This window comes from Carassius gibelio, chromosome B7 (genome assembly GCF_023724105.1).
Source record: "Carassius gibelio isolate Cgi1373 ecotype wild population from Czech Republic chromosome B7, carGib1.2-hapl.c, whole genome shotgun sequence".
Taxonomy (NCBI): Eukaryota; Metazoa; Chordata; class Actinopteri; order Cypriniformes; family Cyprinidae; genus Carassius; species Carassius gibelio.
In genome coordinates, this window is record NC_068402.1 from 20,261,608 (window position 1) to 20,282,270 (window position 20,663).

General features: G+C 39.6%; 2 protein-coding genes across 8 annotated transcripts in view; one reads left to right on the forward strand and one right to left on the reverse strand.

Annotated features, from left to right (window-relative positions):
• Positions 1-4,894: 4,894 nt before the first annotated feature.
• On the forward strand, positions 4,895-12,841 carry shha (sonic hedgehog signaling molecule a). Its single transcript, XM_052560282.1, has 3 exons — positions 4,895-5,544; positions 9,088-9,349; positions 11,055-12,841. Exons 1-3 carry the CDS (start codon positions 5,245-5,247, stop codon positions 11,747-11,749), a joined length of 1,257 nt encoding a protein of 418 aa, XP_052416242.1. The 5' UTR covers positions 4,895-5,244; the 3' UTR covers positions 11,750-12,841.
• A 2,122-nt stretch (positions 12,842-14,963) lies between these two features.
• rbm33a (RNA binding motif protein 33a) overlaps positions 14,964-20,663 on the reverse strand; it is a 42,639-nt gene continuing 36,939 nt past the window's right edge. For all 7 annotated transcript variants that reach the window (XM_052560636.1, XM_052560638.1, XM_052560635.1 and 4 more), the window contains one exon: positions 14,964-19,858. In XM_052560636.1, the coding sequence (XP_052416596.1) occupies positions 19,810-19,858 (49 nt within the window). In that variant the 3' untranslated portion in view covers positions 14,964-19,809. The remainder of the gene's footprint in view (positions 19,859-20,663) is intronic.

Here is a 20,663-nt window from a genome sequence, read left to right on the forward strand (position 1 = left end):
TAGACTACATGAGCGAGCGACCAAATAAAGGAAATAGAAAAGAGAGAAAAAGTGATTCTTTTAAAGTTGTAGCGCCTCTCAACCTGGTGCAAGCTTTGCAAGCATGCGTCATGTGTCTGTCTGCTGAGCTTCTGCCACATACGAAACAACGGTGGATATGAAGAGAGCCATGAGTAAGATGTTTAGAGTCACAGAGAAGGAGCGTCAGATGGTTTAACAGGCACTCAATTCTGTATTGCTGGAGGTTAGCAGTAGAGCTGAGGTCTAAAGTGGATTTTTTTTGTTCTTGCAAAAGGACACACCTGGAAAGGCTGGTGCAGGTTTGTCTGTGTGTCTATACAGTAATCCCCCACTGCGTGTTCTGGGAAAATTCCACAGATCTGAACCACACCTTTCGAATGCTTCTAATGTGATTCTCATCTACAGGAAACTATTATCTGAACATGCAGACTCGACCTCGATAAAGCTGAACTGCCAATCCTGAAAAGTAATGCTTTACTGATGAATAAAATCGCCGTTTCTATATCTAGAGGTGCTTTTCTCAAGATTCTCACTTGTATCAGTATAGTTGAGAAAGTTGATGCTGGCTTTCATAAAACTGACAAATGCCTTTGCTCTGTATGGTTATTAGTTAGAAATGAATCTGAGCCTTGAACAAATACCTAATATAAAACACACAGAGACATGTCAGAACCATAAACATCTCGTCTGGAGTTTATTAAGATCCATAAATAGATTTAGAAAGCTGATTTTGCTTTTGAAGCTACCACAAGACAGAGCTTTAGAGCCTGTAAAACAAGGTGAGGATGTTAAATAAGCCCACAGACACAGTTCTGGACTTTCTCAACCATTTGTTTTAGGCTATTCTTGGGATTTAGAGCTTGCCTTTTCTTATTTGCTCTCTTCTTTTCTACATTTCTACATATCACACAAGTAAGGGGATAACGTACAGTCGTCCCGTCTTTATCTGATCAGGGCTCTGATTTGAAGAGTGACTGCACAAAAAATGAACTAAATACATAAAACTCGAAACTACTGGTTGCCTGGGACAAAAGTCAGTTAAACAGTTTAGTGTTAATTATGCAAAATAAAATAAAAAGCAGAATCAAGTGTTCCAGAGAGCCAAATAATGACAACAACCACAACAGTTGCTCAAGAAAACAGCACAAAACGTACCAGAAAATGTCTACAAGGGTTTAAACATATAGCTAGTACTCGGATTAAATGTAATGCTGATTTAGTGCTAGAGACAAACCATCTGGGTCAGATCACTTAATGACTCTTGAAGAGATGTGTCTTGAGACTTGAGAGATCTGAGGTAGTTCATCATAGCATCATGTAATTCTCACCTCAAAGCCTATGCTTTATTTTCACACCTTTTCCTCTTCTCTTCACTTCAGGCTTTGCTTCTTTCCTGTGCAATCATGCTGCCCTCGATCGCAAAACTCTGGCGACTGGAATGAGGTCATTATCCAAGGCTGTGATGAGGAACTGCTGCATTCTCTCTCTCTCTCTCTCTCTCTCTCTCTTCTTCTTCTTCAGCAGCAGTAGCGTTTGGGATCATTCTGCTCCCCTCCTGATCCTTGATGACGTTACAACACTCATCCTTATCCATCACCTCAGAAGCTGAAGCGTGCAGACACATGTAGTTAACAATTAATTTTACAATCAATATGAAACATATTGGCTGTAATGTTATTCAGTGAGCAACATCCTGGAACCTGTCCAGGAGACGTTTGAGTGCGGGAATGTTTTGAAATCACTGTTCACTATTATTGTGAAATGTCTCTAAACACTTCGGTAGAAAGGCAGCACTTCTCATGGTGCAATGGTGACTTGCATGGATACTACCTTGTGAGTGGGTGTTTAATGATGCTTTCACTTTTCAGTGGTTATTGTGGTCAGCCGTGTTGAACGTTGACTACATTTGCAGAGAAATTATGGTTGCTCCAGGTAATATGGCACAGGCCACAAGCACCCCAAGTTCATTAAATAGATACTATCTGTGTCCTCAGGTCAAATGGCAATTGAACAAAGCATGCTACAGCAGATGGTTTACTCTCATGAACTTTCTCATATCACTGCAATAATATTTTCTTCCGCTGTCCATCACCATTTTACATTTCTGGTGTCTTTGACATCTCTTTTCCAGGAGTGTTAAATATTCTAAATAAATATGGAACACATATAGAAGTGAAAACAGCAAAAGGCTGAAGCATGCTACCACTAGTCATTATAGTATTAGTATTACATAATGGCTGATGGCGACTAAATTGGTTTTCCAATGCTATTGTGGAGGCTGAGAAAACCCAACCCGATCTCACGGCAATTCGTGCATATTTTACGAGGTGGCTTATTCGTACAAATTCGTACGAACACACTCATACAAATTCATATGATTTTTTCCAAATCATACGTATTTTACACTTTGCACAATTCGTATGAATTTGTACGAATGACCTACACTTAACCCAGCCCCTAAACCTTACCGTCACTGGGGTTTAGTCAAATCGTATAAAATCGTACGAGTGTGGTCGTACAAATTCGTACGAATAAGCCACCTCGTAAAATATGTACGAATTGCCGTGAGATCGGGTTGGGTTTTCTCAGCCTCCACAATGGCATTTTTAATGGCACTGAGTTGAATGTGTCAAGTCCATGTGAAAATGCTATTGATAACATGCTTTTTCTTCATCGTTCTAGAATTTATAAATTACTCTTAGTGCTCAGCCCCCTTTGCCCCCTAAATCTCTGTTCGATTGAAAATGCACATATTTGTGCATCTCTCAGACTCTCCCCTCTCTCCCGCTGTGTTGGGTTGACCTGGGGCTTGGCTGTCTTGCCTTGGCCTTGAGAGGACTGAGGCTGTGTTTAAGTAGAGGGAGCGGCTGAGCGAGGCAAATAAAACACTCTTTACACACTCCGAGTCTGAGCTGAGCTGGAACCTCAGGTACGCGATTGTGAAATTCCCCACGTTCCACTCCCTGCAGTCCACAACAACACAAAGAGCTGCCCAAGTTCCTCCACAGAGTGCTTGTCCTTAAGACCGTTTCGCTGTACACTGACTGCTTAGGGTCATTCTCAAAGGATTAGTCAGTTGGGGCGGCACATGATCTTGAATGAGTCCCAGAATTATACGACACTGTTTGTTTGTAAGGCTTATTCATGCTATGCATTACATGAATGCATGACCTGAAATTGGATGTCTGCATAATCATGAAGTCTGAAAAACAATAAAGGGATGAAAAACAATATCAGTGATCTCTTAAATGCTGATGAATGCAGTTGTGGAGATGTAATAGAGGAGCTGACCAAAACCACTTCATATCAGTTAAGTCCAAGTTTATAACGTGTTCAGCACAACTTATTGAAAACGTTAGTATACTCTGCAGAGTTCGATTCTTTTAGACCACACTGACCAGGTGGTTATAATCTCATTGATTATGACAAAGTAACTTCTGCGTGACTATTTGCTAGAAGCAGCAATTGAACTACCTCTCTTTTGGATGCATATTTGGCGCTTATAAAGTTATTTTTGAAGAGTTTAACTACTCAACTGCTGTCGACATTTTGTGAAAAAAGTTCACACTGCTTTCACCCTGAGAATTAATATAGTTTTATTAATTGACCAAGAATCAGTTTCCAGTTAAGCTAAATAAAAAATTATGACTTTTTGGGGGGGAAAGAGAAACACCTTTTTTCCTTTGTGATGCATGTTAAACATAATAATTTACTCATGAATTGGCAATATTTAATGGCATCTGTGAAATTTCTGCTGTCAGAAAATTGCACACTCCAAACCAATTGAACAACAAATCACCTGTGTCGTGCTCAATTGAACAAAACCTTCAGCAGGGGCCCTGCTCTTCTTAATGTATTTCTCAAGACAAGCAGCCACCATCTTTGATAGAGCAGTCTGGAAAATGTGTGAAAACAAGAGAAAATAAGACAATGAAACACATACCTTACCCGCTGCTATGGGCCAGGGAACACAGTGGTTACCATGGCTTAATCTGTCACTGAAGTGGACTTTAAGGGGTGACAGGGTTTTTGCAGGCTGATCTTTCTCCCAAACAGACAGCTTAGCATTTGTGTGCACAGGAAGAGCCCTTTCCAATATCACAAATAAGCTGTTTTGGGCAAAAGAGCCAACTTAATCTCTGTCTCCTGCTCTCTCAATCTCTATGCCAGTGGAATTGCAGCTGATAGAGAGGAACAATATTTAATTTTATTCTAAATGAATCAAAACATTCCTGGGTTTTCAGTTTGTAAATAGACATTTGGACATATTTAAATGAAAGTGAAATCCTGTATATTGTTTAGAAATTGACCCTTTAAATTTAAAACCTTGGCAAAATGATGCTGATACAGGGGACAGTGCACAAGTATAATACATATGCATATTATAAATCAAACTACTATATCTGGATTTTTTTTTTCAGGTTGAGACATTGATGGGAACACAAGTGATTAACCTGATACGTATGTGATTAAAGAGATAAAAAGAAAAGGAAAAAGAAAAGTTTGAATCAAATGAAAACATCTGTGTTTTGGTCATGTTTTGGATTGTGTTTGGAATCGCCTTGTTTGTGGATATTTTAGAATTTATTTGGATTCATGTGCACAAGCACAGACTCCACTGACTGTGATAAACGAAACTTTTAACGAAAAGTCGCGCAATTTATTCACCCTTGCATGCACCTCAAGCAGAATCATAAATACAGCCGAAATGACTTGGTCCATTAGCAGGTCACATACAGATGGGGCTGAGCACACATGCATGTCGCAGCCTCACAGACAGCAGCGGGGGGAAACTGATGCGTTCACATCTCACCGTGTCCCTCCCCTGAAACCCACCTTCTTGAAAGGTTTTTGCGCGTCTGTTTTGTGGGATAACATCAGAAGGGTTCGTCCCGTTGAGCCAATCAGGTCCCTCCCTACCTCAGATCGAAGCTATAATACATAGGAGTAAAGAGGCTTCTCGCATAAGTGGCTGTGGCTTCAAGTACCGTTGTGATTTCGAGGTCAGTCATACCTTCCCCATCCACGCCGCAACCCTCCGATGCGTTATCAGACGCACATTTCCGCACCTGTCACGGTAGGGCTCGGCGCCGAGGGACACGCGTGAGCTGAGGAGACGGCAAGGACATCGCCGGAGATCCGCGCAGCGAGAACGAGAAATCCTGCTAGACAGACCGCGCAGGGCGCTCGAGAACACCGCAGCGAGATTCACCGTGCGGCAAAATGCGGTTTAAGACGAGAGTGCTGCTGGTGTCTCTTCTCAGCCTGTCCTTGGTGGTGTCCGGACTGGCCTGCGGTCCTGGCAGAGGCTACGGCAGAAGAAGACATCCGAAGAAGCTGACACCTCTCGCCTACAAGCAGTTCATACCTAATGTCGCGGAGAAGACCTTAGGGGCCAGCGGCAGATACGAGGGCAAGATCACGCGCAATTCGGAGAGATTTAAAGAACTTACTCCAAATTACAATCCCGATATTATCTTTAAGGATGAGGAGAACACTGGCGCGGACAGACTCATGACACAGGTAATTTCCTTCGCTTCAGAAATCGCACCGGTGCTTGTATGAGAGGCAGAGCTTCGGAAAGTAGCTACAGTTCGTGCAGGGACTGTGAATTAGTCTGACGGCATGCATGGATCTCTCTAATGAAGCTGTGCGAGAGAAATGCCATCAGGAGAGCACCGGCTGGTTGCCTCCTTGCTCACCCTCATTGTGGAAGGTTGCGTGAAATATTTATGCGCTTCTCTGTTTTCTATGTAGCCTATACATTTTCATCCGACTACATCGGGCGCGCGTTATCTGTTTTATAAAACGTGGAGATCCTTCTAGATAGGTGCAGCACCTGATCCGAGGGGACTGTGGTGGTCAGAACATGTCAGTCTTACGACAGCTAAATATAGAACGAATTTAAGCATAGGCTACATGTTCAGGGGATCGCTTAGTCAGACCGCAGCCCACCCGCTCTCAGATGCTGCTTATCAGGGCATGAAAATATTGACATTTCTCGAAGGATGCTCTTCAATTTGTTCCTGCTTATTAATGGGCCAGGGCGGTACCACTTAGTGACAGATCAGAATCAGACACAATGGCCGGAGTGTCCCCAGCTCTCTTATTTCGATATTATTCGGGAGTTTGCTCATCTGCTGGCAATGCTGTATAATCTATAGCTTATTTATTGTACAACTGAGCGATAGACTATATAAGCAACAGCAAGCGGCACAAAGCCTGAAATACATTTTATGTGGTACACTCCAGGAGTAGACTAGTGCAACATTACTTTAATTGCAGAAGGGTAGACTATGTGCTATTATTTTGGTAAATAGGTGTCTATATGTAAAAATCACTTAGATGCGGAGAAGAGTGCATTATTTTACTAGTAAGACTTAGATCTATTTATTTTCTGTTTAATGCTAGAGTTGTGTGGTAGGCCTACTCAAAAATTATATAGGCTAAAGTTTTTTTTTGTTTTTTTTTTGGTCCGGGTAGGCTATTTATGCCGTCTCACACTCCATCTGTTATCTTTTTTTTCTGTCATTCTTTTCCCCCTTTTTTAAGGCCTTTTTATTTTATTTTGAAAGCAAAGCTCTGGGGGGAAAAAGTCAGTCAGAATCGGGAATAGGCTGTCTGTCCTCAAAATGGCTTTCCACTCTCGTCGCATTAGCAGGGATCATTTGAACTTCTGACCCTTTGCAATGCCAAGGAAAAATTACATTGCTGCTTAGTAGACTATAGAAAAAAAAATATAGGCTATATTTTCGATGCATTTACTATGCATATTCAGGATTGCTTCCGTCTAATTTATAAAGCTATTAGTCTGAATATAATATATTTGTTAGTCCATATCGGACGTGTCTTTGCTGAATAACTATTCGGTTCAAAGTCTAAGTCATGACTGGTTATCGCATGGACGAGGTTTGCTTAAACATTCCAAATGTCAACCAAAGTGGATTTACACGCGCTGCGCAGGTGCATTATAAAGTTTCCCCTTTTTCTGGCTCTTAAAAAAAAAAGATGAAACCCCTTTCTGGTGTGGTTTTCTCAGATGTAGGCTATATCAAACTCTACTTAAGGTGAATGTGATTATAAGTGTGCGATGACCCGCGGGCACACACGCTGCCGTTAAAATAGGAAAACTACCCATGCAATCTTGTAACTTCAAATGAACGTCTCAGTCTTTCAAGGGGAGTTAACGAGGTGTCATGTTAACAAATGTTTTGGAGAAGCGCACCCGAGTGGAAGAGATGGTTTGTTGGTTGAACACGCTGTGTAATCAATTGGGCTTAACGGTGCTGCTCGCGAAATTAGGCGCAACTGCGAGAGCATCCAGGAGGCTGTTTGCTCTGACAGGTAGCTGATAAGTGTTTCCTCTAAAACAGTTGATTTCGGGAGGAGATTAGTAGCTGACTGTGACTAGGCGGCTTGTTGAACAAACCTCGTGTGGAGCACAAAGCGGCGGCACAGGGGTTCCCGCTGCGCTTCATGGTGGCTGAACAGAATGTGGCTTGATTTGCGGCACACGACCCAATGAATTAATAAAGAGTTTAGGCTTCACGGCTCTTGAATCCCCAGCAGTTTTGCTCAGAATGTGCTAGGTTGTGTCTTTTGGTGCCTCGTTTGCATTTCCTCTCTGATTCAAGTCCCACAAGTAGATCTAAAAAGGCAGCAGATTCCAAGTATAATCACTAAATCCGTTTTATTTCAATTAAGGAAAAGTACCATTCTGTCATTTTCAATTCAGACCACAGATATTCCACAAATAATCAGTATCTCAATATGAAATTAATGCATGTAGCCACATATAAGAGGATGCATGCATCTGTGAAGTGCAATAAGTTTTTGGTGCTTTGACAGATCCAAGTATTGAAACATTGAAACAGTTTTTTTATATATATAATTGACTTATTCATTTTTTATTTTTTTTATGATGGAATCTAATCTGGTGTAATAAGTTGCATGTGGTTTTCACTGCACACATGAAAATTAGAGGGTCAAGCAAATAAGTAGAAAGTGAGGTGATAGTAGTCTGGTGTATGTTAGCCTAAGAATGGTGTGTGTGTGTGTGTGTGCACTTATGAGGGGGGAGAGAAAGAGGGAGAGAGCAAGCAAGTCAAAGCTAGGAGGGTATGTGTGTGAATTATTGCAGGTATTAATTTGGCTTAGTGTCACAATTTGCAAGCATATTTTGAATAGATTTTATATAACCTCTGAAAGACCGGCGGTTAAGCAATCACATCACGTCCCTTGAGCAAACCTGTGCTGCAAGAATAATGAGTAGTTGCTTCTCCTTTGGGACGCAGTGAAAGAGTCTTTTGTGGTGTTTTATTTGACATATTGGTTAAGTGTTGGGAAGAGTTGTCCTGGAGAAGGCCAGGCATCTCCACACAAGGTCCCGGGAAAGGTTATAGTGGGTGCACCACCCAAACATGGCCTAATATTCCACAGCTACCTGCACCGTCTGCAAAAGCCACTGCTCTAAACCTTAAGGTTATTGTACAAAACCACTATAACTCAGACATCCCTTTTTAGTATTGTTATCTCATATCAAGTTACCATTGCATGTATTTAGGCCTTTGAAAGAGAAGAGGCCAAGATGCAGTCACACCTCTCCATGGTTGGATCTATATGTTTTAGATCAGTGAAGCGAATGCAATATCTTATCAATTTTTCATTAAGCTCTTTGGGCAGACCATCCTTGCATGCAAGGCTGAATTATTTCCGGTGTAAACAAGGGTTTCTCATACAGTCTGCTTATTTGTCTAGACATACCTATTGGGAAATTACAGAATTATTGTCAACAAATGATGTCTGGCCAGCTGTGATCCTTGAGAAGTTTAGAGAAAATGATAAGATACTACTGAACCAGTTTATGGCTTTAAATAAATTAGTCCTGTGGGTTTATTAAGAGGGTGCAAACAGCTTTTATGTAAGATATGCTGTTATTTTTGGGGGATTCAGAACATTATTTATAAATTTGTAAAAAATGTGCTTATGGCATCATGGATGAATGAATAGAAATGTATTAAAACTGAGTTAATTACCTCTCTTCCTGTTCTCTCTCTATTCTATTAGAGATGCAAAGACAAGCTGAACTCACTGGCCATCTCTGTAATGAACCAGTGGCCAGGGGTTAAGCTGCGTGTGACAGAGGGCTGGGATGAGGACGGACACCATTTTGAAGAATCACTCCACTACGAGGGAAGAGCTGTTGATATCACCACCTCTGATCGAGACAAGAGCAAATACGGGACTCTCTCTCGGTTAGCTGTGGAAGCTGGATTTGACTGGGTCTATTATGAATCCAAAGCCCACATCCATTGCTCCGTTAAAGCAGGTAAGACCATGGCAGCTTGACTGGAACGGCAAAATAAAGAAGTGATGAGCACAATGTTTCACACTCGATTTCATGTGAAAAAAAGCTGAGTTAACACTCATTTTAAATACTGATACAGTAAAAAAAAAAAAAGTTGTTACTAGAAGTGTAGTGTATTAGTGTCATAAAAATAACAGAGCAAAGGAATTATTATTTCTAACAAATATTATTCTAATTAATAAATCTACTGTATATTTTAGGATTTATAAGTAATGATCAAGTGATAAGCAATCAAAGTCTACAAATTGTTTTTAATCTGCCTTTAAACCTTATGAAATTCCTATAGGACAGATATGTTGAACACAGAAGGACTTGCCAGCCAGTGTATGAAGTGATCTTACATCGCCCCACTCTGTTTCTTTGAAGGAAGCGCTTATCAAGTCATCACAAGCTCACTCACTGCAACAGAACACACACTGTACAAACATTTTACTACAGATCTATGACAAAAAACTGAGGATAGTATTTTTTACACGCGCGCTTGTAAAAATTCGACGAAGGAATAACTTGCGCAATTACGACGCAGTTCTTGTCAGGATTTTATTTAGTTTAACATTGATCGAAAATAATTTCTCTGGAACATATTGGCAAACCCTCACAAGCGTTGACCAAATCTTATCATTTAAATTCTAAACACATTTACAAATACATTAGAGGCTTTGAACAGAGCCGGGTCGAACTAGCTCGCGCAAATCTGTTTCTCAGTTGTCACCATCTTATTTCATGCCCTAGAATCTTATGAGAGGATTAGACGAAAAGTCCATTCTATAGCTCTGTTTACCGAGCCGAGAGATCGGAATGTGAAGAGATCCCACAAGACCCGAATTATTGTCATTAAGCTTGACAACGGAGAGCAGGGTGGTTTAAAAAAATGAAAGGAAAGAAGAAGAGGGCATTGATTGACTACCGCTAGCATTTCTAATTAACATTCAATTCTACACCATTAGAGCCTTGGAGAAGTGTCTGGGCTGAGTAAATACTGTTTGAGCCTGCTTGGGGTTTTCTCATTCTATAAGTGTGAATTGTCACATAGAAGTTTCTGCACCTGAGCAAATATGAAAGAGGCGCAAGGAAAGGCAGAAGTGTCCTTTTCCAAGAGTGCTCTGTACACAAGCTGCATTAGAATGACAATGTGCGGGCTTTATTGGTTTTTAATTAGAGCAGTCCAGACTCTTTCCTCCATCTCACACAAGGACATTGTTTTTTTTGGGAAAGCTTTCGATTTACAGCCTAATTCCCGTTGCCACGTTTTCTTTTGTTTATTCAGACTTTTTCTTACGTGAGGCGACTTTGGGGCAGATTTAGCTGCCTCACGCGCATGTTTCTTGAGCTTTTTTGACTGGCCAACCTCACCAATATCAACCCAACCCTAAATAAAAAAAATAAAGGTGCATCACGATGCCAGAAGAACCTTTTTTAACATCTGAAGGACCTTTCTGTTTCACCAAAGATTCTTTGTGGCGAAAGAAGGTTCTTCAGATTATAACCACAAGAGATGGTTCTTTAATGAACCTTTGACTGAATGGTTCTTTGTGGAACCAAAACTGGTTCTTCCATGGCATCGCTCTGAAGAAACCTTTATTTTTAAGAGTGAAAATGTATGCCACTTATGATGTTACTTCTCGATATGCAGCATAATAAATATTGCTATTTAATATCTCGACAGAAAATTCGGTTGCGGCGAAATCTGGAGGCTGCTTCCCCGGTTCGGCTCTGGTCTCGCTCAGTGACGGAGGACAGAAGGCCGTGAAGGACCTGAAGCCAGGGGACAAGGTGCTGGCGGCGGACGGCGAAGGGAAGCTCGTGTACAGCGACTTCATCATGTTCACAGACCGAGACTCCGCGACGCGACGCGTGTTTTACGTGATAGAAACGAAAGAACCCGTTGAAAAGATCACCCTCACCGCTGCTCACCTCCTTTTTGTCCTCGACAACTCAACGGATGATCTGCACTCCATGACCGCCGCGTTTGCCAGCAGTGTCAGAGCCGGACAAAAGGTGATGGTTGTTGATGATAGCGGTCACCTTAAATCTGTCATCGTGGAGCGGATATACACCGAGGAGCACCAGGGCTCGTTCGCACCAGTGACTGCGCATGGAACCATTGTGGTCGACAGAATACTGGCGTCCTGTTACGCCGTAATAGAGGACCACAGTCTCGCGCATTTGGCCTTCGCGCCCGTCAGGCTCCATCATAGCGTGTCATCGGCCCTGTTCCCCCAAAACTTCATCAGTCAGTCCAATGCGACTTTACAACAGGAGGGAGTCCACTGGTACTCCAAGCTCCTGTATCACATGGGGACGTGGCTTTTGGACAGCCACGTGCTTCATCCTTTGGGGATGTCAGTAAACTCAAGCTGAAACCCTCGTGTGGAAATAAAGCAAGAGAAATCACACTAATGTAGGATACAAGACAATATTAGTACAAGAAAGAGAGAGAGAGTGAGAGATATACAGAAAGAGAGAGAGAAAGAGAGAGAGACAAAGGCCCCGAGAGGAGTTGGGATATTTATTACAATGACTTTAAAAGAAATGTCATTTTCAAAGAATAAATGGAGCCTTAAAAGTTTTCTTTGCATAATTTATTCTCGCGTGAACTCAGGCTGGAGGCACACAGACGGATTCGAATGCAGTGTGAGCTCATCCAGCGGTGCAGAATCTATTTTTGTATATCTCATGTAAACAGGAAAAAAAAAAATGCAAGAAAAGTAAGAAAAGAGAAAGAAACTTTCATGACAGGTTGTAACATTCTGTGCATATGTGCAAATGACTGTTATATTTTAGGGGTAAGCAAACGCCGTGGGGCTCCAGAAATTATATTTTTATACACAGAATTGTACATTAGGATTTTGACCGATCGTTACCTAATCACTTTTCGTTATTTGAAATAGTGTAAGATACGAGAATATATTTTAATTTAAAATAGGTGCAGAGTCTTTGCAGTCTTGTGCTGTTTTCTCTTTTAGAATTCTCTATCATTTTGTCATTGCTTTGGTTGTCAGAGTGGGACAGACATATACGTCCTTGTTCACTCTTCTCTGCTTTCATTGTTTCTTGTATTTCTTGAAGAAAATACGAAATGCACATTCTGACAATTCAGTAACGATAATAGTCCCACAGTAAAGAACAAAGGGTTTCGTTAAACAAATTAATGAACAACTACTGTACATTTACTAAAATGTATTTTTCTTTTCATATTTTGTAATAGGTAAATAGTTTTATAGAAATAAAATGCAGCTGATGCACAGTTTGGATAGCATATGATTGAGTGGCCATACCAGTTAACCTACCTTTCATCAAGGCAAGGTGTCAGGAAATGTATAGAATTTATTATTTATATGTTTATTATAAATGAATGAGATAAAGAAAATATCCAAACTGTTCTGTTTTGTTTCATGAATATCCTCTGAAAATGCAGACATTAAACATCTTCACCTATCATTTCAATAATCATTATTATTGATATTATTATTATTATTATTAACGCCCATAAATATTTCATTATATGTCATTGCTGTTGTTTAAATAGTCGGCTTTCAAGAGCTGCTCTTCAAATATGTACTGGGCTGGTAATGTTCACTGCTGTCATGTTCAACACATGGCACAAGAAAAACGATATAGCCTACAGGTTGTTTAAATGCATAGAATTAAATAGGCCTACAATTTGTGTTTTATTGTTACAATAAAAACGCTATCTGACAGTCGACCAATAATGTTTCCATTTCCCACACACATAAATCGGGCTATTCAACTTGCATAATACTCGAGTGGGAGAAACAAGAAGTCCATTGAAACAAACCTGCTCGCGATCGTTGAAAACGGCTGTCGGTAAGACGCGAAAAACTCTTTGATCTGGATTTTGTATGCTTGCGAAAAGTTGTGGTCCCATGTTAAATATGAAGAGGACAGTCCTTCGCAAATAACATCTGAAAACCTCTCACGCAGGTTAAAAAGGCCATTGTTTGCGTGCTTTAGACGAAAATTCCCGTCAAAAACATCATGTGACGCAATCAAATACACATTTTTTGAAGAAATTCACCTGGATGACATAGAACAAAGTCCCCACCACCCCATGGCTGCGATTAAACGTATGAACACAGTTCTCCAGTCTTCGTGTAATTGGGATTTTCTAGTGAAGATTCCCTACAGAGAAGAGAGAAGGAGAGAAAGCGCTCCACTTCACATCTAACAGGCTACATGATGCACGATGTCTTTTATCACTTACGGTTCAGTAAACCCAAACACTAAGGTTTCCTTTGGTTAATTTTAACTTTATAATGTGGCTTCTGCATGCATGCAAGCAAATGAGAGCCCCGAACCCATTCACAGGTCCAGACATCAGACATTCCCAATCTGTGTGAAATGAATAAATAAGCAATTATAAGCTTTCACCTTTGAAATGACAAAAGCTGTTCACATTTATAGTAGAGTGAATCGGTGCTGTTTTGACAAGCTGAGAGCCAAATGTCACAATCACCGATTCAAAACATTTAAAAACTTTCACAAGCACCTCCCAGACCTCGATATCATTCATGTGAAGTCTGCCGAATAATATTATCAATGTGAGCTCAGTGGATAAAATGGCTATTGAGAACAGTACTAAAGTCTGAAGGGAATGTTCTTGCCTGACTGACGTGCAAATGCCAAAAACATCAGCATGAAGGATCAATAAATATAAAAGATGGGCTAGGTTAGTGTCTTCACCGTCTTTGTGTTGCGCTAACAACATATACAACCATATCCATTTTTTGTCTTTTATGATGAATGTGTGCATGTGTGTGCACGGACACTTTGAGGGGTGTTAACTAGTGAGTGAATGGAAGTTTGAGCTTTTGAACTCTGTTGCAACACGAATAGAAATTCCACTACCATTTCTTGAGAAGACTTCATTGTGCTGCAGGTTTTGCTGCTTTTTAGAGCTGTTGGTGAGGCTCACTCTCGGCCCTGACCTTGAGCATTTACACAGACACAAAAGCAACCGGGCGAAAGCATTCCTCGGAGCAGGTAAATAAAACCAACTAATCCTTCAGAGGGGCCTTGTGTCTGCAGAGAGAGAGCAACCGTTTCAACAAACGCTCGCTGGCATTTGCAAACAAAAAGAGAAGGAAAAGAAGGAAATACAGCTTGCCTATCATTAAATTCCAATCATTCACCTTGATTGCAGAAATATTTAGCCAAAAGACAAACACTTCACCAAATCTACAAGTTCCATTAAACTTGCATTTTAAAAGAAAACACTGAGACTACAGGCGAGACCAGTTTGGTGTGGTGTGGCGTAAAGATAGTTTAGGACACAGTTTACAATAAGGTTTCATTCAATCACATGAATTAACAATTAATAAAACTTCAGCATTTATTCGTCTTAACATTTACTAATGCATCCAGATCAAAATGTGTATCTGTTAACAACATTATTAAAAATCACGAACATAAACATTTGAAGGAATGTTGACAAAAGTTAATAAATGAGCGTCTCACAATTGATAACAAACATCTCTCAGAGAGCAGATGCAAGGTGAGTGTCAAAAGTCATTCATTTATGAGTCCATAAAAACAACACGGGCAATAGAGAAGATCAAATCCAGGAAAAGGATTTATTTCGAGTTATTATTCATAACAAGTACAATCAAGGCATTTGATCGGTTTTCATTTGACAAGCTCCGTGAAAGCTTACTAAACAAACACCATTTATATTCTTGCTAATTCAACATGTAGGACAGTCTGGTGTACACATTTCAGACACTTCAAAACGGTTTCATTAATACAAGATCGAGGGACAACAAAACGGCGATCAACACAGCATAAATCACTTCCCCCAAACAATAATGATTTCCAAGTAATGTGTTCTTTTTGTTCAGCAACACAACAAGTGTGTCTAAGCTGGCAAGAGTGTACAGATCATTCTTGGGCTTTGTGCAAGTTTTTGAACTTTGGAACTCAGAAGGGTGTGGTCCCAGAGACGCAAAACTTCCACGGACGTGGGCTAATACAGTAAGGAAATCCAGAAGCAAGGTCCCCCTGCTTTAATACAGAAGGATTATGTTCACACAAACACCACATTGAGATCAACAACCGCTTTCCCATCCAGCCCCCAAAAGAGTGAGTGAAAGAGAGAGAGGGAGAACGATACAGAAAGAGAGAGAAAAAACACGAAAGAAGGGATATCTGGCACCAGTTAAACTGAAGAGCACCTGTTGAGAAATGAAGAGAAGTTAGCATCGTCTGGAGGCAGCTCTACTGTAGACAGACACAACATTATTTAGAACTGAAACCAAAAGGAGGGTTTTTCACATCAGTTCGATATTTCAGTTTTCGTCCGATTTGCTTATGCAGTGGTTTTCAAAAGCACAGAGTGTGGAGTGTCACTCGAAAAATCAATAAAATTATTTTTATTATATCAAAGTCATTTTACTTAAAAAGTTCAAGCTATTCAGAAGTTTCCGAGCAGCTCAACACAGCACTGGGCTACTCAGGAGAACTGGGAATGTATGAGGAACGTCAATCGTTACACCAATCTAAGACACAGGCACAAATCTAACATCTTAGTTCAACAAAAACTAAGCAGCTAAGCTTTGCTAAGAAGCCATGAACCTGATTCTGTACCAGATCAACAGAACACTGATCCAGACTGAATCAATCCTACATATTCTGTAGACTTCACAATATATATTTAAAGCACAGTCCTGTCCTAGTTATTAGTGATAGCAGCAATGGTTGTTTGCTAGTGTGAGCACATATGACTATTCTCATCAGGTCACTCATAGGTGATTTAACATATATATGCTATGATCACACCACAGAATGACTCCAAAACTGATGTATAAAACTGCTTCACCCACTATTACTTCAAGCAATCTGCTACTACAACACCAAACATTTACATTTATTCATTTAGCTGATGCTTTTATCCAAAGCGACTTACAATTGCTATACATGTCAGAGGTCGCACGCCTCTGGAGCAACTAGGGGTTAAGTGTCTTGCTCAGGGACACATTGGTGTCTCACAGTGGATTCGAACCCGGGTCTCTCACACCAAAGGCATGTCTTATCCACTGCGCCAACACCACCCCATAAGTAAGGAACCCACAACCTTTAAATTAGAAGTCCAATTCGCTATCCACTGCGCTATCCATTACCACACAATCTGTACATTTCTAAATAGTCCTTTTGAAAACCAATGCCATTTTAGAATGAATACGGGTGCAGAGCATTTGTTTTATGAAAAACCCTCCTTTCTGTGCTCCTGGAAGCTCGGTCCTGAAAAAGAGAAAAAACGGTTTAATTACAAGTTACAAATAATCATACTGCTGCCAACGGGAAGCAGTGCATCGTGTTTGACGCTTCAAAAAGTGAGTAAAACAGGCAAAATGATTAAACAAAACCAGCACCAGAATTTTTTTGAGTCTCAAATGTAATTATAGGGGGGGGGGGGCACATCTACCATTATGAGAAATAATTATAATTTAATTCTGAAGCAATAGGCAATACTGGTGTTTTTATAAAGAGGCCAGTTGCTCTACTGCAGCAGGATCTGCGGTAAAAAAAAATCAAATAAAAGACTGGGAGTGTTGACAGAAATAAAGAAACAAAACAAGACCCAAAAAAAAAGGAAACATTTAGCCTACTCTTGATTTGATCACATAATACCGCTTCCATTATTTTGGACTACACAGCTTGTAAAAAAAATCTGCCAAAAACAGACAATCTCTGAAAATTTAAATTTGTCACATGTGTGATTACAGATCAGAAAGGGACTGTTTCCCCAAAGTTTATCTACACTTACAAAGAAGTTACTAAAAGATTCAATATGAATCAGAGTTCTCTCTCTTAGACTCTTTATAAATATTATGTGTCTTAGAAGATTTATACCTAGAGATATTTATTTTTAAAAGTCTCTCAGACTAGATAAAACATTTGAAATCCATAGGATTAACTCTTTTGACATAAATACATTCAAAACCAATAAATAAATAAATGTGTGCAACTGAAAAAAAAAAAAAAAAAAAAAAAATCTGTGCCCTATACCAATTTTAAACAGAGTATGTCTAGAAAAGTTAAAGTAAAAAAAAAAAAAAAAAGTTTATCATTTTTAAGTGGATCCATATGCACTTTATAACATTATTCATTATCTTACCCATTATATGTATCTTTGTAATTCCTAGAAACTCATGGAGCAAATTATTAACACAAACATATAGACAAATAAGGTACTGTAATCAACCAGAACCAACTATTATATTATAATAGAAGATGGCATATCAGCAAATTACAAGAGCATCTTAAAACAAGAGGCTGCTGAAGGGTAGCAGCTTTACAAATTAACTTCATAGACATGACGGCCCAAAGTCTTGGACACAGTGAGTATTCGAAACCAGAACACACAAAACATCTCAGATGTTTCAATTCACCTGACTCGAGAGAAACTGTGGCACCTTAATCGAAACAAAATCACTTTGTACGGCTGGCAACAGAGAAACATTCAGAAGGAGGGAGGAAATGTGGTGTTCAGAATAATACGCAAGAGGGAATCTTCAAACACAAAACAACATCAGACAACAGTTAATGGTGATCAAGACAGCTGGCTTCACATAACCGTATTTACATGGTATATATGTGACCATCTTTTATTTTTCATCTTTAAAATATCCTCAAATAATAAGTTCTCCAATAACAAAACTGTTGTAAAATGACCAAGGAATACTTTTTATATCGATATATAAAAACAAATCGAGAAAGGAAATTTCACCAGTCACGTAGTAGTAGGTATTTTCAAACCATTTCAAACACAGAAAGATTTCAAGATGAGAAAACAACGACTTGACAGCTTCATACACAAGGTTTTTTTGTTTTTTTTCATTATATACAAGAAAGTGACCACTGATAACAGTTGCTCCCAAATCCTTTGAAAGAGCAGACCTGGATGTGTTAATATCTATAGACATATTTTATTCTATTGAAATGGCTAAAAGATAATTTGATTTTGTTATGCAGTAATGTTATCTGTTAGGTTAAGCTGTACATTTAGATATGACCAAGCACTACGCTTGCACAGTACCACAAACTACTATTATTATTATTACTGTAAATAATAATGGGTGATATAATAACAATTTGAGGCATGAAATTCTCATGATTGAAGCCATGAAATGTTAGGAGTGTAATATATTCACAGGAGACTGAGAAGAAAAAAAAACCTTACAAAAATCTAAAGCGAAAAATAAAGTAGGAAAATGGATATAACGGATATGAGAAGCTGATCTTGACCAGTCCCTTCACATCCCTAACAACTCACAATTCAGATTCAGTCATCTGACAAACTTCAAAACTATTAACTGAGCCAACGTTATAAGCATATTACAAACAGTATCTTCACAAACAAATAACCACAGGACATCCTGCGTCTTGTAAGCATTCAATAAAATCCTATGGAATCATCACACAGGCCACGACTCCGCAATCCTCGTCCACACACAACATGTGCTGAAAACTAAACGCATTAAAAGAAGAGTATTACCAAAGAAGGGGACTTTCTGCTTGCCTTTAATACTTTCTCAGAAGCCATTTCTAACGACGATTAAAAGAATCTAAATATATGCAATTCTAGCACCAAAACCTAAAATCAAAATATAAAAGCCATTTATTGTCAATAATTGTTTTCCAGTTGTTGTGTTCACTCCAGCTCTCTAGAACAAAACCCAACTGCGATGCAATCAGAACGGAGAGAGGGACAATGAATAAACTTAAGATCATGAATAGTCGTAGACAAATGCACAAAAAGAGACGCCTGCGTTATTACAGTGGCTTCTAAAAGATACGCAACTAGAAAAAAAAAACTTGATTCAAATAAACATGCCTCGGATGACATGTCTCTAGCAAGCAGTGCTTTTGGCTCTGATGTCCACAGCTATACCCCAACATACCGAAGACATCTGCTGCCCTCTACAGCTGACAAAACCTACTGCAGCATACGCAACATTCCTCAATCAGGCCAAACCATCCCTCTAACTTTCTTCAAGTCATTCTGCAGTAACTCAAGAATTCCTATTGGACCAAAAACAGACATTCAAAAGATTATCTTGAGAGCAACTATTATCAGCTGGCAACAACATGTCCTGGTTTCATACCACCTTCTCTTCTCTCTTTTCAGCTGCTGGTTCAGACCATTACTGATCTCTCCACATATAAATGAAAGTACAGAAACGACAGCAAGAGCTTCATGCCAAAAAGTCCTTGACAATGTGAGATCAGTGCTGTGCCATTTCCAGCAGGACACAGCTGGTGTTTGGCTCTTTGTTTTTGATTCTTTCATGCATGTGGCGCGAGTTCGTCGACAGCACCCAAAGCTTTAGCCTCTTCAGAAAAAGTCGCTCTCTTCTCGCTCGCTTCTCGTCGTCTTGTCTGTTGTCGAACTGACTGGATCCTCAGCCGTCGATAATGGAAACATCGATGTGAGACAAATCTATCATGTGCCTATGTAATCAAGGGAACATGTGATGGAAATGAGACACTTAAAGGCAAGCTAGTCTGAGGCATCTCCATCAAAACATGACAATCAGTGGAGTCACAGTAGAGCTCTTGTTCTTGTTTGGATGAGTAACACTTGCTGATTGACATTTCATTTGCCTTCACAAACCATTAGGCACAATGACTGTGATCTGCTTCAGCCAATCGCACCAACAGAAAATACACCTTGATATCCACACCATGCACTACCAGTCAGTTCTTGAACAGTGAGAGTTTTCCTGTGGCTCAGTGGTAGAGCATTGCATTAGCAGCTCAAAAGGCAACGGGTTCGAATCCCAGGGAACACACTTAATGGTGAAAAAAATTAATAGAAATAAATAAATGTATAGCCTGAATGCACTGCAAGTTTATAAGAAATGTTTGAGCAGCAAAATCAGAATAGACTTCTGAAGGATCAAGTGACTGGGGTAATGATACTAGAAATTCAGCTTTGAAATCACTAGTAGAAAGTAGAAAACCGTTATTTTTAGATGGTAAAAATATTTCAACATTTTACAGTTGTTGCTGTACTTTGGTTCACATAAATGCAGACTTGGTGAACTCTTGGAAGAGATTTCTTAAAAATCCCACTGTTCAAGAACTTTTAACTGGTAGTGTATATGAAGAGACCTTGATATTTGATCTTGATAATGTGAAACAGACATAAGTCTATAGGAATCCACAGTTTCTATTCAAAATCTTATTTGCAACAGACATTACAAATAAATATTTAGTCTTGGTGTTAATAGACCTCATTCTTAAAAATATGAGA

Bases quoted from the DNA above. Each gene is read 5' to 3' on its own strand.
- shha (XM_052560282.1), top strand. From the start codon at position 5,245: ATGCGGTTTAAGACGAGAGTGCTGCTGGTGTCTCTTCTCAGCCTGTCC. The intron at 5,545-9,087 runs GTAATTTCCTTC...CTATTCTATTAG, and splicing joins CGGACAGACTCATGACACAG to AGATGCAAAGACAAGCTGAA. The intron at 9,350-11,054 runs GTAAGACCATGG...ATATCTCGACAG, and splicing joins CCATTGCTCCGTTAAAGCAG to AAAATTCGGTTGCGGCGAAA.